This window comes from Dreissena polymorpha, chromosome 10, assembly GCF_020536995.1.
Source record: "Dreissena polymorpha isolate Duluth1 chromosome 10, UMN_Dpol_1.0, whole genome shotgun sequence".
NCBI lineage: Eukaryota > Metazoa > Mollusca > Bivalvia > Myida > Dreissenidae > Dreissena > Dreissena polymorpha.
In genome coordinates, this window is record NC_068364.1 from 89023167 (window position 1) to 89042282 (window position 19116).

At 32.9% G+C, this 19116-nt stretch overlaps 1 protein-coding gene across 1 annotated transcript in view; it reads right to left on the reverse strand.

Annotated features, from left to right (window-relative positions):
* LOC127848811 (A disintegrin and metalloproteinase with thrombospondin motifs adt-1-like) overlaps positions 1-16015 on the reverse strand; it is a 410245-nt gene extending 394230 nt beyond the window's left edge. Inside the window, exons 1-7 of the mRNA XM_052381447.1 lie at positions 15897-16015; positions 15390-15422; positions 12361-12477; positions 11902-12066; positions 9220-9390; positions 8827-8997; positions 6309-6470 (exon numbers count right to left, since the gene is read on the reverse strand). Of these exons, the coding sequence (XP_052237407.1) occupies positions 6309-6470; positions 8827-8997; positions 9220-9390; positions 11902-12066; positions 12361-12477; positions 15390-15422; positions 15897-15930 (853 nt within the window). The 5' untranslated portion in view covers positions 15931-16015. The remainder of the gene's footprint in view (positions 1-6308; positions 6471-8826; positions 8998-9219; positions 9391-11901; positions 12067-12360; positions 12478-15389; positions 15423-15896) is intronic.
* Positions 16016-19116: the final 3101 nt, after the last annotated feature.

Here is a 19116-nt window from a genome sequence, read left to right on the forward strand (position 1 = left end):
CAATGACTTAAAGTTAGCACATAAAACTTTATGAAGATGGTATACAAAACAACATAGACTTAACCATAGTCTAAGGATATCCGCCTAGACTGAACTTTTGTTAAGAAGAGACTTCCTTTCAGTGTTTTTTTCACTTGTAGGGGAATGGTGGCGGGGCCTGTCCAAAGGGGAAAAAATGCGTCGTTTTTAGGAAAAGGGGAAAAATTAAAAATTCACTCTTTTATATTTATTATATGAATACACACGTTTGTATGAATATAATATTCACAGCAGAATGTCTCTGTCCTTTTTCTGAAATTTATATCTATGATTTGTTCAACATTAGTTTCAGACAGTTCAGCCTTCATGCACAGTCTCAGTTTTCTTAGCCATTTCGAGTCTAATTGAGTTTTTTTTAAATCGATTAAATGGCAAATTTGAGCATTTTTTATCAATAAAATGAACCAAATTGGAATGTTTTTATCAACAAATATAGACACAATTAAGATACATTATGCCTTTTCTTGGCCATTTTGGGAGAAAAATGCAATTCATGTGAAAAGTCCACTGATATGTTTTGGAAAATATAACTTTTACAATTTTCGCACACAGATAGCCAAGGAAATTACTTAATATGTAAATCTAAAAGGCACATATCGTCTGAATTAACTATATATGCATCATATATTGTGAAAGTCATCGCTTGTATATTTTCATAATTTTATAAAGCTAGATTATTACATTATTAGTATAATATTAATTGATATTTTCTGTCGCTATTATGTTTAAGCGTCAAAACAAAATTAAATGAAACATCCTGATTGATTGGTAAACTTTATGTTTTATAATTAAGCCTTATTTTTTTTCTTTGAACGACTGAATTAAAACGCTATTTCGTTTATTTGACGTCGTGCCAATGGATTGTTATCTCATACAGACAAAATCAGCCTGGGACAGATATTTTTATTTAGCCGAACAGCCAGTGACGGCCCGACAGTGACGTTAATTTGACGTCAATGTGTTCCTATCCAGAATAACAACACGTATTGAACGTCATAAATACGCATTCGTTCAAGTATCGCTCTTATTTATTGCGTTAGAGACATCTATACTACTGGCATATTTTCATAATAAAGATATAAAAACGTAACAAGTCTTTTAGGAATGCAAAACTTCTTAATATCAATAGAAGTTTGAGTAGTTGAGTTTGAAATATGTATCAAATATTCAATAAATAAATAGTTGCTAAATTATAAAGGGAAAACAACTTTGAAAATTGTATTTGCACGCTTGTTGTACTCAAAATTGCTCATGATCTCGTTACTTCAATGGACGGTACATACATTCAGATTTCAAAATATTTCAAGAACGTTGAACCAACAGCATTTCAATTGAAAGTTTAAAATTAAAGGCTTAAGTTAATCAACCGAGTCTAGTTAACCCCTCCCCCTCCCCCCACACACACGCACAAAAAACAACAACAACAACCTCACAAAAGAAAAACAAACAAACAAAAAACAAACGAAACAGCAACAATAGCAAAAGCGATAGTCTACACTTTGTATGAGCATTCTGCTGTGTTGATCCCTATTTTACCGGCTCAATAGACGGGCTACTGGCTATTGTACTCATTGCATTTACTAAAAACGTGTTCATATGCAATTATAATCTTTGTTTATTGCACAAACATTAAAATAATAATAATAATAATAATAATAATAATAATAAAAATAATAAAAATAATTAAAATAATAATAATAATAATAATAATAATAACAAGAGCACCGCATAACGGGTTCAAACGCTCGGCTGCGGGTGCATTTTTGAATAAATGAAAGCTTGTCAGAATATTGTTTTTAGAGGTCACAGTGACCTTGACCTTTGACCTAGTGACCCAAAAATGGGTGTGGCGTGTAGAAGGTGCATCTACTTTGATTTTAGTACAAAATGTAAAAGTTTTAGCATGACGCCGGCGGTCGCGGACGACATGACGAGCTGGTTATGACAATACCTCGGGTTTTTGTCTGAAAACAGCCGAACTTATAATAATAATAATAATAATAATAATAATAATAATAATAATACATGATAACGAAAATAGTAATAACTATAATAATAATAATAATATAAATAATAAATTGTAATAATAATTATCATATTAATAATAATAATAGTATTAATAATATTACTGCTACTACTACTACTACAACAACAACAACAACAACTACTACTACTACTACTACTACTACTACTATCACTACTACTACTACTCCTACTACTACTACTACTATTACTACTAACAATACTAATGATAATAAATGCAGCACATTGCAATATTCTACTAAACTAATGTAGCTCATTATTGAAATCCTGCACGGCCATTTTTGAGCCAACTGCGAGAAATGATTATGATAAGAGATGTTATGAAGGGTCAATGGGTCGTGTACCAGAACCAAGTTTCTGACTAAAATACGACATGGAGAGTTGAAAAACATACCATAAACTATCGATGTCCGCGCAGAGATTTGACAGGAACCAGCATAGCTGGATCGAATTCCTGCCCTAATAACGATTCACGTGATGAGAGCATAGCCACGTGGAACACTAATTTTACAATTGTTATATTTCATTCTTTTTTTAATTTGGGTAATTTATTTTTTGTTATGAACCTTAACTTATACACTATTTTGAAAATATAAAAGAAATAAATTGATACTACTTTTGATAATATAATACTAAGGAAAAAAAATGTTCATGAGAGCAAGAAACGACAACGCTGCGTGGAGATTTTTAAACTATGTCTTAAAATACCCCATACATACGTACTTAAAGTACCACCAACATTAACAGGAGGATCAACATAAAGATAAATTTAAAATAATAATGTGCTTAATACATGTCAGTTCAAACGATAAATATCAGAAAAAAGAAAAACCAGTGAGTACTTGAAATGTAAACATCTGGTGATTTATTAATAGTCATGCAAGAATTTTGTAGGAAGTTCCGTATGTTACTGTAACATTGTTACACGAACAAACATATATCAGATACAACGTTTAGAAGAAAAACAAGTTCTTTTTTTAAGTTAACAAAAATAATGTTTTCTGATCGCGGATTCATAACGTTAGCGCTCTTCTTCATTAAGATTGTGTCATAACCCATGTCAAAATGTCACACTATTCCCTTGTCCTTGTAATGAATTGTATCAAATATCGGTATGTTATGGTGTTAAGCATAAAGATCAGTACCGTTTTATGTAAAAAAATACCAGCATTTTCGTTTCATGCATACATTTCAGCACGATGAAAAGTATGGACCGCTTGAATATTACACATGAATTAACACACCCGAAAACGATGTGAACATGTTGTCATTGTCATAGAGATAACTGCTGCTCCAGGTTCCTGATTTTACCCAGATCTGATCGGATATAGCAGCCCTGGTGAACGCCTGCATGGACATGCAACGATAGTTATAACTTGCAGCACTGTTTATTTCTTGAGAAAGTGATCTTTGCAGAATGGTGCCTTGCTTAACAATATCAATGTAACCAGCTTGGTTCGCCTTAACGCAGTACTGAACTGCGAAGGCATACAACCCAGGGACGGAGACAGTAAATTTCCCAGATGCCACGTCATAACCTTGACCTTCGTTGATTTGCGCATTTTTGAAGATAATATTCTGTCCAGGCGATAGTGTCAATGGATTTTCAGCAAGTCGGACGAAGAAATGTACCTGTGGAATCACTAGCTGATCTGAAAATAAACAGTCATGAAATATATAATTTAAGTTTACATACGAGGAGAGTGTACTGTACAAGCGAATGGAATGATATTAGAGTGGTGGCATCTAATGCCGAACGTGCATCTTATACCGAACACTTTACAATTATCGCTATTATCAAGCTGCTTGAAATGTTACAACGCCGATTACGTCATTTTTTGTGACGTAATTATCTTTCTTTTCTCTTTGACCTCTACAGCGAGTACACAAGTAAGTTTTTATCGAATTTTATGACATTGATTAAATATCGCTGTTTCGTTGTCAGTTTTTTACGGCGATCTTAATTTTGACGCTCCATGTTCATAAGAGTATATTGTGTGTTGTTGCTTATATTTATTAGATTTTTTTTAAAAACAATGACATCACATGTTATTTTGCGGAATTTTAGGACGTAAATAACATTCGATTAGGTATAATGTTGAAGTAATAAAGGTGTTCGGTAATACAATCACTCAAAATGGTTGGGGAATCTATTACCGAATTTTTGTTTTGAATCATGTTAGTTTTGAAAATAAAGCTATCTTAACACAATTTAACTCAATAAATATAGATTTAAACACATAAGATCTATGTAATATACGATGCATATTAAAGTATATTAAAAAAATCTAGATCTATCAATCTATTTATAACAAAAACTAACAAAAATAATGATCTAACGAAGCCACAATTTATAACTTGAATTTGGCGTTATAAAAAAAACGCTTGTTTTTAGGTATGCTGAGTTGATAGAATAAATAGTTGCAAATATAAGCAGATTTTACGAAAACTTAATAAGCATTTCTATATAGTCATAAAGATACTGTAAAAACATTAACAAGAGACAAATGCGTGCCAATAGTCTTTTATTAAGCCATGCAATTCCTGCATGAAGACGTCTGAGACTATATTTACTATTATTATTGAAATTTGTATGCACAATTAATCAAACGAATAACGTTATAAACCAGTTTTCAGAGTTGTGATGACGGCAGTAATTGGCTCGTACTTTTGCGCGCGTTTACGGAAATAGCTCTTTGTATTTTTTGCTTTCATGTGGTTAATAGAGAACTATCAGTGAATTAAAACTGATATATCACTGTTTCAAATAGTGAAAAATAACAGTGAAAATAATCGATATTTTTCAGCTTTACTGTAAAATGACGTCATTTTTTTACGAAATGACGTCATTGTTCCAGCGAAGTTCTCCAGTTAAATTTGTTTACAATGTAAATAAACGATGAAAAAAGCTTAAAATAAAAATTTAAATTTGTTGATTTGGTGGAATATCGATTTTAATTCACGAGTGATCATAGAAAATAATATTTTCAAGAATGGCGCAGCCACGAGTGAAAAAATATATTTTCTATGATCACGTCATAACTGAATCCAACAAATATCCTCTATGTATTTAAATTCCCAGAGTTCTAGTTGTGTTATTAATTATATATCTTAAGGAAACACTGTTTACGAAACTACACAAACACGTAATATGTTCCGATATTTAATCCAAAAATAATTTGGGAAAGATATTTGACAGCATTTTCATAATCCAACTTGTACTGGCATGTTATTTAAAGAACCAGAAAATAAACTATTGAATGACATAGAACGGTAAAACAATTAAAGTGAGCGTAAAGACTGTGAGTAAATCAATGTATGCGCAAAGATGAGTAAAATTCATGTATCCGCAAAGATGATAAAAAATGTATCCGCAAAGAGCTACTAGTGGAAAAAAGGATTGACCAGGCTTAACTATGCTTCGAACATACTAACGACATTAGACGGGTCTTAAGAACTTTATTTATATTCCACTGTAGATATTGAAAAATGACTACAAAGCTTTCAGGAGTGCATTTAATATTTCATTTCAGCTATGATCGATGAAGTTCTCTATTCAACACTGCTACAGAATCGGTAATTAGTGTCTTTGCGCTTGTATAGCTTCGTTCAATTTTGATTTCATAAGCGCTAGCAATTTTACAATGATAGACACGTTAAATCGTGAGTTAAAGGGATACGTTTAACATTTAACAGTCTTGCCCAAGCACTGTGATCCTAAATACTTAAAAGAAATATTATTGATTTTATTAACTTTAATACCTGTTCTTGATTTAATTCCATGCCTATAAGGTAGAATATTTTAAGTCTTAGCGGAAACAACGTCTATGAAATTGACATTGCATGTGACTTCCCACTATCTAGAATACGTGTAATAGGATAAACGCAGTCCTGTTACACAACCAAAACAACAAAGAGACATAATTCAGATTCTGCGCGATGCATGGTAAACTTAACACCGTCTCTCATCTCTGACATCAATGTACGGTTAAAAAATCTGATTGCAGAAACTGACTTTTATATAATAAATGCTTTTAAAAATTAAAATATACGAGATAATAGAAGGTTTGTTTTACTTGGGAACTTTTCAAATAAAGTTTATAAGTGTCCGTAACATGTTTTAAATAATTACCGCTAACTAAATAATCGGTAATAAGTACTTGACAACATGAACTCTGGATTCGAGCATAACATTGTTGGATCATTCTGTGTTTGAATATACTTACATCTGTTTTCATTACATGATGTTTTGCACATCACATTTTGAACATCAGACCCAACACAGAAATTCTGCATGTCAGACGTTGCACTGCAGTTCCTATAGCGCTCCCTTAGGCCATAACCACAGGTGTCAGAACAAGAGCTCCAGGATCCCCAAGCTGTCCAAGCTTAAAAACAACATTAAAATAAAATTGACTTATATAATGGTTATGTTTACTTCATTGGCATGGCATGTAAGACTAGTAATTATAGAAAAAAATGACATTTCCAATTGATAACATACAATTTATCTTAATAGTTATAAATCGTCATTATTCTTATTATCAATACATTTCGTACGATGGTTAATGTTATGAAGCTCAAGCGGACAACTCTCGTAAAATATAACAATGCACCTTTTAATTAAAAAAGCAACATGCAGGCTTAGTTAAGGAAAAAGTTAGATAAGGACATCAGTCGGGTTTTACTTTTCGAACATATGAGTTCATTTATAGAGTGATAAACAGAAGCTCGTGGCTATACAACACAATAATTGTTTATTTCAGTTGGTTAATATGGTAACTAGTTTATTTGATCATAAATTTCCATTAAATTTAAGTTGCTTACACCCATTGTATGTTTGTTTTAAGTTTACATATATATTTATCTTCCTCGGGTGTGTTTCTATTATTTATTTTTAAAAATATGAAAACATGTATTACATGTATGTTAGGGCTCACACGGGTAAAAAATATTCTTCGGGTCGGGTCGGCTGCTCAAAATTAAAATACCCGATAAAATTCGGGTCGGGTCAGATAATACTTAAAATAAAACTACATTTACTGTCATAGCATGTTTAAGATTTCTTCAATATTCAACGGTTTGTCAAGTATAATGTTTAGAATGTCATAATTTTTATTGTTTTGATTTATTTAATTATGAATAAAAAACTGAACTGCATAAACAAATTAATTAAGTTTACACAACGTTGTTGAATTAATCAGCAAACGTAAGTATTACTTGGAGTAGCGATCAAAAGTGCTTGCACAGGAAAAACAACCTGTCAAGCAAAAAAAAAGCTTGTCTTATTTTGAGGAGAGAAGCCAAAATAATTTTCACTGTAAGCTCTAACTGCATTTTTTTACTTTGAAGTCAATATATTTTAAAATACAAATTTCGGTTTTTAACGTGACTATTTTGGAATCTGAATAACAAATTAAACTCGACATTTATGCTTTTGGTGCGTCACTTCTATTCATTTATGCTTACCCGGTATTTGTAATAACAAAACTGCTTAAACAGATAAAAGGTAGTGATTTTACTTCACTTGTTTAAAAGAGATGGTTTGACTACACGTTCTACATGTAATCTTGTACTTCGTAGCTTGCGACCCGAACCGGTATCGTTCGCAGAAACTTTGACCCTGATTCGCGGGTATTTATTTGACCCACGGATTCAGATTTTTTCGGGTACCCGTTTGAGCACTAATGTACGTTATTCGATATAATGACATTAAAGAGTGCTACAAGGGGTAAGAATAGGCTAATATGACTGTCAGGCCTTCCGTAGAAAATGCTTGGAATAACCCGACCAACTTCATATCAGGTTAGTGTTTTAGTTTCGATTGAATATGGCTTTAACCCAGATATTTTGGGACTGAATAGAACAATTGCGAATGTACTGCACAACGGAAATTATATTAGTAATAAATACGTGTATATATTTTATTAAATTGCAACATGTAACACACTTGATTATGGTTGTAAGTGGTATTGCTTAATGTTTATTTCTTTCTCATTTTTGATGTTTGACAAAAATGTTTTTGCCTGAATTTGTATGCCAAAATGCACGCTATAACGTCAGTCGATGTGTGTTGAAAACAATAATACAATGAGGAGGAATATATCACAATCCCCCTTCTAAAGTCTTAGTGGAAACAACGTCTTTGAATTTGACATTGCATGTGGCTTCCCATCATCTAGAATACGTGTAATAGGTTAACCGCAGTCCCGTTACACAACAGATTCTGCGCGGTGCATGGTAAACATTACACCAGTTTTATGTCACAAATCATGTTGAACTAAATTGTTGCCTAAAATGAATCTGTGTTATTAATTTGTCAAGGATAAACGATACATACACCGTGAATTTATATAATATATTTGCATTTCATTAAAGGTTGCAAATAAAAGTGGCAAAGGAAGATATAAAGTTTCCGTATTATTTTCTTATAAGACAGACGCAGCTAAATATATTTTACTCGCTTGATAACAGTTAATCGAGGAGCACCGCAAGATCGTCATAAAGTAAAACAGCTGCCTATAGTGAAATCGAGGGCAAAAACATACAAGTACGGACGCAAATACAAATATTGGCCGGCGCAATAAGGGAGAGTTGATCGTTATATCCCAAACGAACAATTTGTTAAGTATGGCTTCATATATTTAGTTCACTAAAGCGTCCGCCATGCAATGACAAAGATGCAAAATAACTAAAATATGCGTTTACTTTAAACTGTCTTTTGGAAAACAAATTGTTATTTACTTGCACAAACTGGCTTTGAGCAGATCTCGTAGTTGATGTTGTCTCCAAAGCAATGGTTTCCGTCACTTGATGGCCTGGGATTATCACAAGCTCGGTCACGTCTCCTCAAACCCACTCCGCACGTTACACTGCACGACCCCCATTCATTCCACGCGGTCCAAGCACCATGGGCTATATATAACATAACCCTTTTAGCATTCAATGAGTTACACCAAAAGCCTCATATTTGATACTTATATGAAGTATGTACAATGTGATTCATTTCATCTTGACACAAACTAAGATGTTAAGTGAATGGTAAGTTTAAAACAAATACATGCAATGTATAAGATAGTCTTTGTGAAGTTGTGTATGTCGTATTGACTCATCGGACGACCTTTAGATTCGCCTTACTTGGACATCTGTTGAGAAGACAGTCTGCATTGTTTTGTGAATGACCCTGACAATCCTCTCCTCCATTGAGAGGTCTTGGGTTGTTACACTGTCTGGTCCTCGTCATTGTTCCGTTGCCACATGTGACGTCACAGATCCCAAAAGCGCTCCATATTGACCACCCGCCGTTGACTATGAACAGCAATACATGTATATGCCACTGTTCATTATATAACACTAACATTACCACTGACACGTTGTTGTGTTACATGATTTTAGATTATATTTTCTTAGTTTTGCATCTGTAGAACTTATTACTTTTTATACTACTTACTACGTCTACCAGGTATGTATTTGTCTGCGGTTAGACGTATTGTTATCGCAAATTCAGACTATTTACTCTTGCGAGATTCGGCTTTGACCGAATTCATATCTGCAATCACTTGATACATTAACAGCAACTTCTAATGTCACTGACTTTATGTCTAGCATGTTTAAATCTACTTCTCCGTCCATATACGTATACTGTCAGTGCCCAAGTAAGTATAAATTTGCCTATTCTACTGCCACTCAATAATTATTATATTAACTGCTATTGATTCACCTGTCTTTATTGATATATATTGATTCTGATGCTGTAATATGACGCCAAAAAATGCTCACATGTTTATGCAGACACTTGAAAGATATTTGCAACCTCAACATGAGGTCGCCTCGGGGTAGTTGATAAAATGTTCGCTTAGCGGCGAGATATTACGTGCTACGTAGCGCTCCACGGTGGGAGCGTTTTTTAAGTTACATCGAAGACAGCTAGTACATACTCCACTCAAGAAACGGACTCGAGAGCGCTTCGATAATCTTAAGGCTTTCGATGCAATAGAGCTTACATGTCTGTACCTGTTCAACCCAGGGTTTCACATTGATTTACCTAAATCAGAGGCCAATAAAATTGTCTAGACATTTCCCGTTGTTGCACCCGAATAAATAACAAAACAGTTTGCATTTATGCAAATGCCTTAACTTATCAACATAGAACAAGTTTATCATTCGCTTCAAAAAGTGTTAAAGTAAACCATTAATACATTTTATGACTATCATTGTTGTGTAGTTTAGCGTAAAGAACGACTGCTGTTGGGAAATCCCCACTATTTTCTTGTAGTTTTGTTCATGCGACACAAAGACACTATTCATCCTTCAACTTATACGAGTATACATGTCGGTATCGGCCTTGATGCAAGAATAACTAACGGCACTATTGTCGAAATGTCATCGGATAATAAATTACATTTACGCCCAGGTCTTCTAAGAAACGCATTCAATGTAAACTATGCATTTGCAACTTAAAATACCATATACCGATATGGATCCACCAACACCGCCATACACAAGAACATTTAGATTGGATGAACACATTGTAATTAATATCTGTATAACTCACCTTTTGTGCTGGACAAGGCGATAAATAAAATTAATTGACACACAACATCCAAATCTCAAAGCTTGTTTTCACAAATGCAAGCCTTCGTTTGGCGTCTACGTTCTCTAGGGTCTTCGATAAGATTGTAATCTTCGCTCGTCCGTATTTAAATGTATGAATATATAATTCGCCAATAACTTTTCAGAAAAAAACATCCCCGACATTTTCCATAACTTTTTGATCTTATTGAATTACGTGACGATCGATTTAAACCAACGAAAACTAAATAGCAATGCCGTATATCGTTTTAAGAAATATATTTTTGTTTAACATGATATAAATTATTGTTTTTTAATTTAACAAGCATACTTCAATTTACTTGTCTAAAATATTTAACATGACCGCGATGCGATACGATATACACATAACGAGTAAGTCAGCTGTACACTAAAATATATCGTTTGGAAGAACGCGCGGATAAGTATTTAAAATACGAGTTGATACGAGTTTGAACGGTCACCTTTAGAGAAAAGTGTTTTAATAAACAACATGGGTGCGTCCTAGGTGGTTTATTTGAAATAGTTTTGAATTTGTACAGTAAGTATTGATACATGTCTTTGTATTAATACAAATGTATAAATAAACATTATCCCAGGTAAACCGTCCCCACACGAGTGTTTGCTTGAACGACAATAGTGCTTTAGGTAATTGAGAACAACACTGCTGTAGTACCAGTTGTATTACCATTATTTTTTTACCTTTATCAGCCGCCAGAGAATACAAGCAACACATAAGACATGCTTATGGAAACACATGTGTGTTGGTTGAATATGGGTCGTTTTAAATTTTCATTTTCGAATTACCACACAAGTGTGTAATGGAAGGATATTTCAAACATAATAAAATGTTGTGCATGCACTATACAGTAAATTTAAATAAGCGTTTGTTACCTTTTCCAAACATCCCAGAAAAAGCTAAGACATAAGTTGTGAATAAACTCGTGAATTACTAAACAAAATGTCCTCATCAAGCGTCATGAAGGTTGGACAATCCGTGTAGCGTATGTGGCGTATTTGATTTAGTTTCAGCTCAAGCAGACACAGATGAAACTATAGCTTTACATAGACAAGACCCGTTTTAAACGTTTACTAAGATAGCATTTGTGATTTTAGTTATTCTATACCAAAGCATTATAGTAAGTGTCAACTATAAAATATTAATTTAATATTTATTTGAGCATAGCTTTATTATAATGTTAAATAAGTTATTAAAATATGCAAGTTTACCCGGACATGGATCGTTCAAACATGACTTATACTCTTCCGATGCCCCTTCACAAGATGTATCGTTGTTGGGTGGCGGGGGGTTCGTGCACGTCCTTGTTCTGGTCTGATTTGAGCTGCCACATGTGACAGTGCATCCCGACCAGCTCGACCAATCTGCCCAGTTGCCTTATAAATGTTTATGTCATTAGAATGCAATATATTAGATATCAAACGATATATTTTAAGATGGGTACACATTTCTTGCGATTTGCATTGTGTTAATACTTTTGAAAGGTTTAACTACAGATTATTTTTACAAATCAAATATACCATGTCGCGTTATTTTCAAGATCCGTATGTACAAAACAGTTGTCATAAAAACATGCTATGCAAAGAAAACTGTTATCCATTTCAATGTGTAGCATTTTCGACAACAAATTACAGACGTAATTCTTATAGGGATTATACAACTATACTTACCATGACACATGTTACAGGTTTTCGGACAGAGCTTAGCGGCATTTTGAATATTAACAGTACATATGCTAAACATAGAGACCATCATCTCGCAGTTTGCCTTAACGTCATCCAAGCATTCTGAAAAAGCCAAATAACGAACAATGTGTTTACATGTTGACAATGATTTCACTTGTTTGGCCTTACTTTGAGTTTATATACAATCTATCCGGCTTCATATTGCAGTAAGGGTTATCTGGCGTATATCAAATATAAAACATATCGCCAAAACCTTTGTTTCGTTATTTGAAAATAAAAAACAATTAGTAGAGTTATGTGTATTTTATGATTGAAACCAGCACTACTTATATTGCTGTAATATCAAACATGTAGTATTGGTGTATCCCGGGCAACGAATTTATTTGCACACCCAACCTTAATTTTGTCAAATGCAATCATGACTTGGCAATGTCTTTGCCGTTATTTCGTTGTCAAATAAGTTGTCTGCATCATCATAAAATAAAACATGTTTTGCGTTTGAAGGTGTAAAAAATGTCAACAAAAGTGCGTTTCTACTCGCCAAACTGCAACATTATTTCGTTACATATAATGTTACATCATCTTCTCATCCGGGCAGTGCCTTGATGAAAAACTCACATTGTGACTTTGATGACTTGCTTCCTCAATAATTATGTTTAATGATTGCTCACAAATACAACGCTTATGACTGAATCTAAAAACTCCACTGAATTACATATGCGTGACGAAGTTTTCCCAATATCGATACTGATGGATCTGGTTTAAAACAAAGATAGATAAAGTAAACAAACGTGTTATAGGGGCCTTTTCACAGATGTTTTTTTTTAAGTTTGTCGTTAAATGCTTTATTTTGATAAATGTAAACATTGGATCTAAAAAGCTCCAGTAAAACATCAACAATAAAATTAAAAAAAAGAAAAAAAAGTAGCCCGCAGCAGGGCTCGAACCAGTTACCCCCGGAGTCGTGAAGTAAAAACTAATAAGACCGCTCGGCCATCCTGCCAAGTAAGTATGAGATACGTTTTTTATAGTTTATATAAGCAATCTTTGTAGTTTCACAAAATTAAACAACAACAGAACTCTCCAAATTATTCAATCTTTACGCGTTGCAACAATTTATAATTTTCAGGTTTCGAAATCGTCAAAACATGCATATAATGGATATATTAGACATGTACATGTACATGTACATGTTCAGTATAACTGTTTCCTCACAAATATCATTACTTAAACGAAAACTTGCGAATCTAACAACTTTTTTTAATTTTGTCAATTTACCAAAACGTGAAAAGATCCCTTTAACAGCATGCGTGATTTATGTTTTACTGACAGAAATATTCGACCCACTATAACAAATCATGCTAGATGTCCTTTATAGCACGACTCCACTTCCCGGTTCGTTTTAAAAATGAACATAAAGCAATTTAATCGTTTTTGCTACGATGTTTTCTAAAAGGCATTGCGGTAAAGATATGTTTCACTTTGGAAAACCTTTGAGTGAAAACGTATCAAAACTTCGCGTAATTCCGATTTAACGTGTATTTGCGAGGCCGATTAAACAACATTCACGTCTAAACAAAGTGTGTTTCTAAGTTAATTCTAAACAGCATTTACAACGACATTTGACCGTCCCCATAAAAACAACAACTACATAATTAAAATTAAAATTAATACTAGAGTTTTTATTTAAGTTCCATTACATCGATTCAATCAAATATACATGCAAAACGGAGATGTTTAAGAAAGAAGCAAGCATACTTAAAAGAAAATGGTCCACACTTAAGACAGGCTGTTATTTGTTTTTCTTCAAATAGGTTTTGTCCAATGGAGCTTACCTCACAGCTTAAAGCAAGATTATAAGATTTTGTCAAATATGTATTAATTTATATAAAATGTGTTATTAAACATTTATTTCAATATAAACTAAAATAAAAGTTAAGAAGAACATGTGTCGAAAATGCGAAAAAAGCCAGATATTTAATTCTGAAATCGAAAATGTCTGTACAGTCGAATTCGCCAGCATGTAAATCATGCATGTACGATGTTAATCTAAATTTAGTTTTACGGTTCATTTAAGATTCCTGCATCGATATCTACGACACACGAAAACTAACTAAAAAGACGAATGCTTCGGTTATTGTAGGAAAATATGTACGAAATATCTTTGTCACAATCGGCTCGGGGCGCTAATTTGTCTTTTCTGCATTTTATGAAATTCGTCTTCAATGTATTATTTGTCTTGCCTATTTAGTTTTTCTGTAACATATTTTATCAATTTATTACAATTTAACACATATAAAAAAATCGTATAATCTCGCTTTAAACCCTACCTGATATCCGACATAAACATAGTTCGTAGTGTTACAACCGTACACGTGCTTAATTTGAAACATAAAATAAACAAATAAACAAATAGAAATTGACCCATGAGTTCATTGTCCTATAAACAATTATATTTCTAAATTGGCGTGGACTTTTTCTGGATACACAAGCATGGATTTAACAAGCGTAGATCAAAGTGTTTTTTATAATGTCTCCTTAAATGTATTAATGCACGAATTTCTGGTTCTGTTTTCGAACCGGACACTTTAGCAACACATATTGACCGAATGTGAATTTTTTTTATTAAGTACTTGTAAAAAAAAATACAAATTTGTATACAAACTCACATTTTAAATAGCTTACCTAACCAGCCTTTTAAGATTAGCTTAATTGTATAACGTTTTAGATAATCTATTTTACCGCAGCAGGTAACACAGCACACTCGTGCTTAGGATAATCTTGAAAATGAAATGTAATAGACCGTAATGTTGTAGCATACCCTACGCAAATCGTGACAAGTGTATACATGAAGCTTAATTTTCAACGTTTGGAAGAACGTTAATGAATATTGTAATCCTGAAATGCGAAAAAAATGTGATTCATACTATTTCATTTAACATATCCAATAATTTCATTGTTGTTTTTCACAAATTGACTTTATATCAATACTTTTGTAAATAATTTAGGCCTACCTTTTCCACCAACAACTGACTGCAGCAAAATAACTGAAATAAATTATTATATATATTTTATGTTAGATTGTATTGCCAGTTAAAATATGGATTTACACAAATCTATAGAGATGAAAAATATAGAATTCGTTGGCTCAAATTATTCAGTTTACAATGTACATGTATTTCATTTTGAATTGGTTTTGAAATGAACCAGCACGGTTTGTATCGGTTTTATTCATCAAAGATTTAGCACAATGCTGGAATAAGTATAGTCAATAACTGTATCCGATATAAATTATGTATACATAATTGAAAAACAGCGTGATGCACTTAATTATAGCCACTTAGAACTGCAAGCAAATTTGCTAAATTAATTCTAAAATATGTTTGCACTTAAAAAAATGATCGCAAAGAAAAAATGAAATGTATGATTTTTGCCAATGTTTAAACCAGACATTTTAATAGCACGATTACATTAAATTAGTTAACCTCGTGAATAACAAAGAAAATAACATTTAACAGTACCTGTAACTGCACACACACACTCGAATTTAGCCATCGTTAAATAAGCTGGAGTTTAACAGATAACACAATATATCGCACAATTTGATTATATAGCCTTCTTGCATCGTATCCAACTAACACCGCAATGAGAGAGGCTTGAGCTGGCCGCAACCGAAGAACGCGAACGTTAGGGGGCGCTGCGCGAGCTCAGGATTCGCGGTTAATTATGGCACTGATGCGCAGAAAGAGTAGCAGGAGATGACTTTTAACTAATGCAAGTTAAATTACAAGTGTATACAAACTGATACATAAACTTGGTCGTTAGGTGGCGGAAATAAGTGTCTATGCAATTATATTTGTAGAGACAATCATATATTTAAACTATAATAATTATATTCACGCTCATAGATAACTATCTTATTTAAAATCGCGGTCAATTTAATCACTATCATTAAAGAGACATGTAACAAGTGTGACAAAATGAAAACGTAAAAAGTCTTAAAAAGAATTCCTGTGTTAAATTCAAACAAGCATGAAACACTTCTGACTTAACACATGCTTTAAATATTCGTTCGTTTGTTGATAATCATCATTCACATTCGTAAAATATAAAGCGTTTTGTATCGGTACATTTTAGCCAAAATGTGTGTGACCGTTATACTTAAAATACAAATCACAATAAAAAATCATGAATGATGCAGTGGTAGATAGTAAGCTTTTGCTTCTACAGGTTCCGGATTTGATTTATGTAATATCCATACCATTCAAGATAAAATTCTGCTTTGGTCTATGAAGCATAAGCCCTGTTTTGAAAATAAACGCATATTGATCGAAAAATGTACATTGAACAAGAAAATAAATACGATATCATCTTAAAACTTAGCAGAGTATTATTGCCTACTGATTAGCATTTATACACGTCATGTTGTTTACATGTCGCTGGTTACTCGATGAATGCCGGAATCTTCTGAGTATTTCGTGTCTGCGGGTATACGTTAATGGAAATATTTCCGGAGATAATCGTCAAAGCGGTAGTTGGAAATTAAAACAAGCTTGAAATGCAGGCATTGTTTTATAAATATTGATTAGATTAAGTATAGTTAACGCATAATGTGTTGTTATTCATGCAGTTCAACTTCCACATTCAATAATACTAGTCTTTAAGTCTACACACACATTTCTTCAACAAGGAGCGTGTATTAGATACACTTCGGGCTTCCAAAATATGTTTATACCATTGATATACAATGTTGTTGTTTTTTCTAAATGAAGCACACTTTTAAGAGTGCTATGTTATAATCAAAACAATGGCATATTATAACACATTCTGACCAAACGAATGTCTAGCATACTTACTTATCACTACCAATAGTGTATACATCTCTTTGCTGTCATTATATGCAAAGGAAGCCTTCCTCCTTGATAGCAATACACAACATCAGTACACGATTGTACATGATTGTACATTAACAGAGGGAAAACGCTTGCAAGCAAACATAATTAAAGTGTATGTATATTGACACTTACTAAGTCCGCAAACACTACCCCGTTTAACGATATCGCTACAATGTTGGTATATTTGTTTTTTAAACAATGAACCATAGTGTTTTCATTCAAAACAGTTTTGGTGAGAGAAATACAATACATTAAATAATGTTTGCTTTAACCGACTTAATTATCTGCCATATTGAACATTGGCAAGTGAGGTAGATTCCAACAAAAAAGAAATTCAATAAGACGTGCGGATACACTGAACATTGATAATTTAATGTAATTTGCAACTTTATCTGCCCTAACAGTCTGCTTTCATTCATCTGTGTTTCTTGCACTGTTATTGTTTTAAGTTTTTCTGGTGATTCCACAACCTTTGAAATAGTTTTCTTGAGATCATGTTATTCGTTTTCATGGACACAATCACTTTGAACGACAGGACGTTTGCCGATAAAAGGCAGGCGTAGTTTCCAAAAGGCCACCACAATATTCACTGATGCTGTTTGTTTAGTTGGTACCAATAGTTGGTATCATCATTACATTTTGCAGACCCGCACATATGATCATTACTTGAGTTTAGGAATCGGTCTTAAAATAGTGATAACATACAATAAAATACTGTTAATTCCCAATATTGTACATTCACCCTGCCATCATTTTAATCATTTAAAAAGTTTGTTTTATTTTGATCGGTACTTCATGCATCTCAACATAATGCTAGCTGACGGTAAAAAAAAGTACTCTCCTCAAAATGTTTGTGGATTTTCATTTTAAGTTTATAATAGTAATTAAACTGTTACAATTGACGTCAAACAAACACATAATAAGAAAAGTTACGAAAGTTGTATGCATCAATAGCAAAGATGTGCGTCACAAGTCTGTTTATTCTGATAACATACTAGTCCGTGATGTTTGTTAGTTATCACAATAATTTGGCAAATTGAAGTGTATGATGCTGTGATTTTGTTCTTGTTCGTGGATATAATTATCATGGTATATGTAAAAAAATAAAAGGAGCATACATATACTTCTTTTGCGATCATCAACAGGCTATCTTAGCCTGCCAGTTTTGTGCATGATTAACAATATGTAACGAAAAACAAATGACACAGACGTAAGTAGAATCTGTTTTTATTATAGAATATGTAAGTTTATTACTAGTATTTGTTTCACTGTGCTATCGTGCTCAACACACTCACTCGCAAAAAGTAAGTGTAAGTTTATTATAGTGTCATCCCTCTCGATAGCACCCCTCTAGATAAAGCGCCAGCCAGTTTTGACTTATAAGATGAGACGCCTGTTCTTATAAAATATTGTTACTTCTAATACATATTATTTATATCGGGTATTCATCGATTAAAATAATTACAACTCAAATTACATACATGTGGTATCAGCGGGTAAACAATATTGATAAAACAAATAGAATAATCATGATATATAATGAAAAGGCGAAAAACAAAAAAACTTGTTCAACTAAAATTAAATGCACCAAAGGAACACTAAAATACAATTATTTGGTTACAGTTACCTAGGCTTTGATATCAATTTTGTTACGTTTTGTAGCTTTTATTTATATATTCGGGAAGATAACGTCATGTTTAGTTTTTTAAATATCTCAAAGTATGTAGTGCAATGAAAATACAAAGGCATTATCGACAAATATGTATGTGCTTTAAGATTTAAAAACTGTAACTAGATGCTACGGATTTAATATTTCAGACCGTATTGATGCGCCCCACCTTTTTGC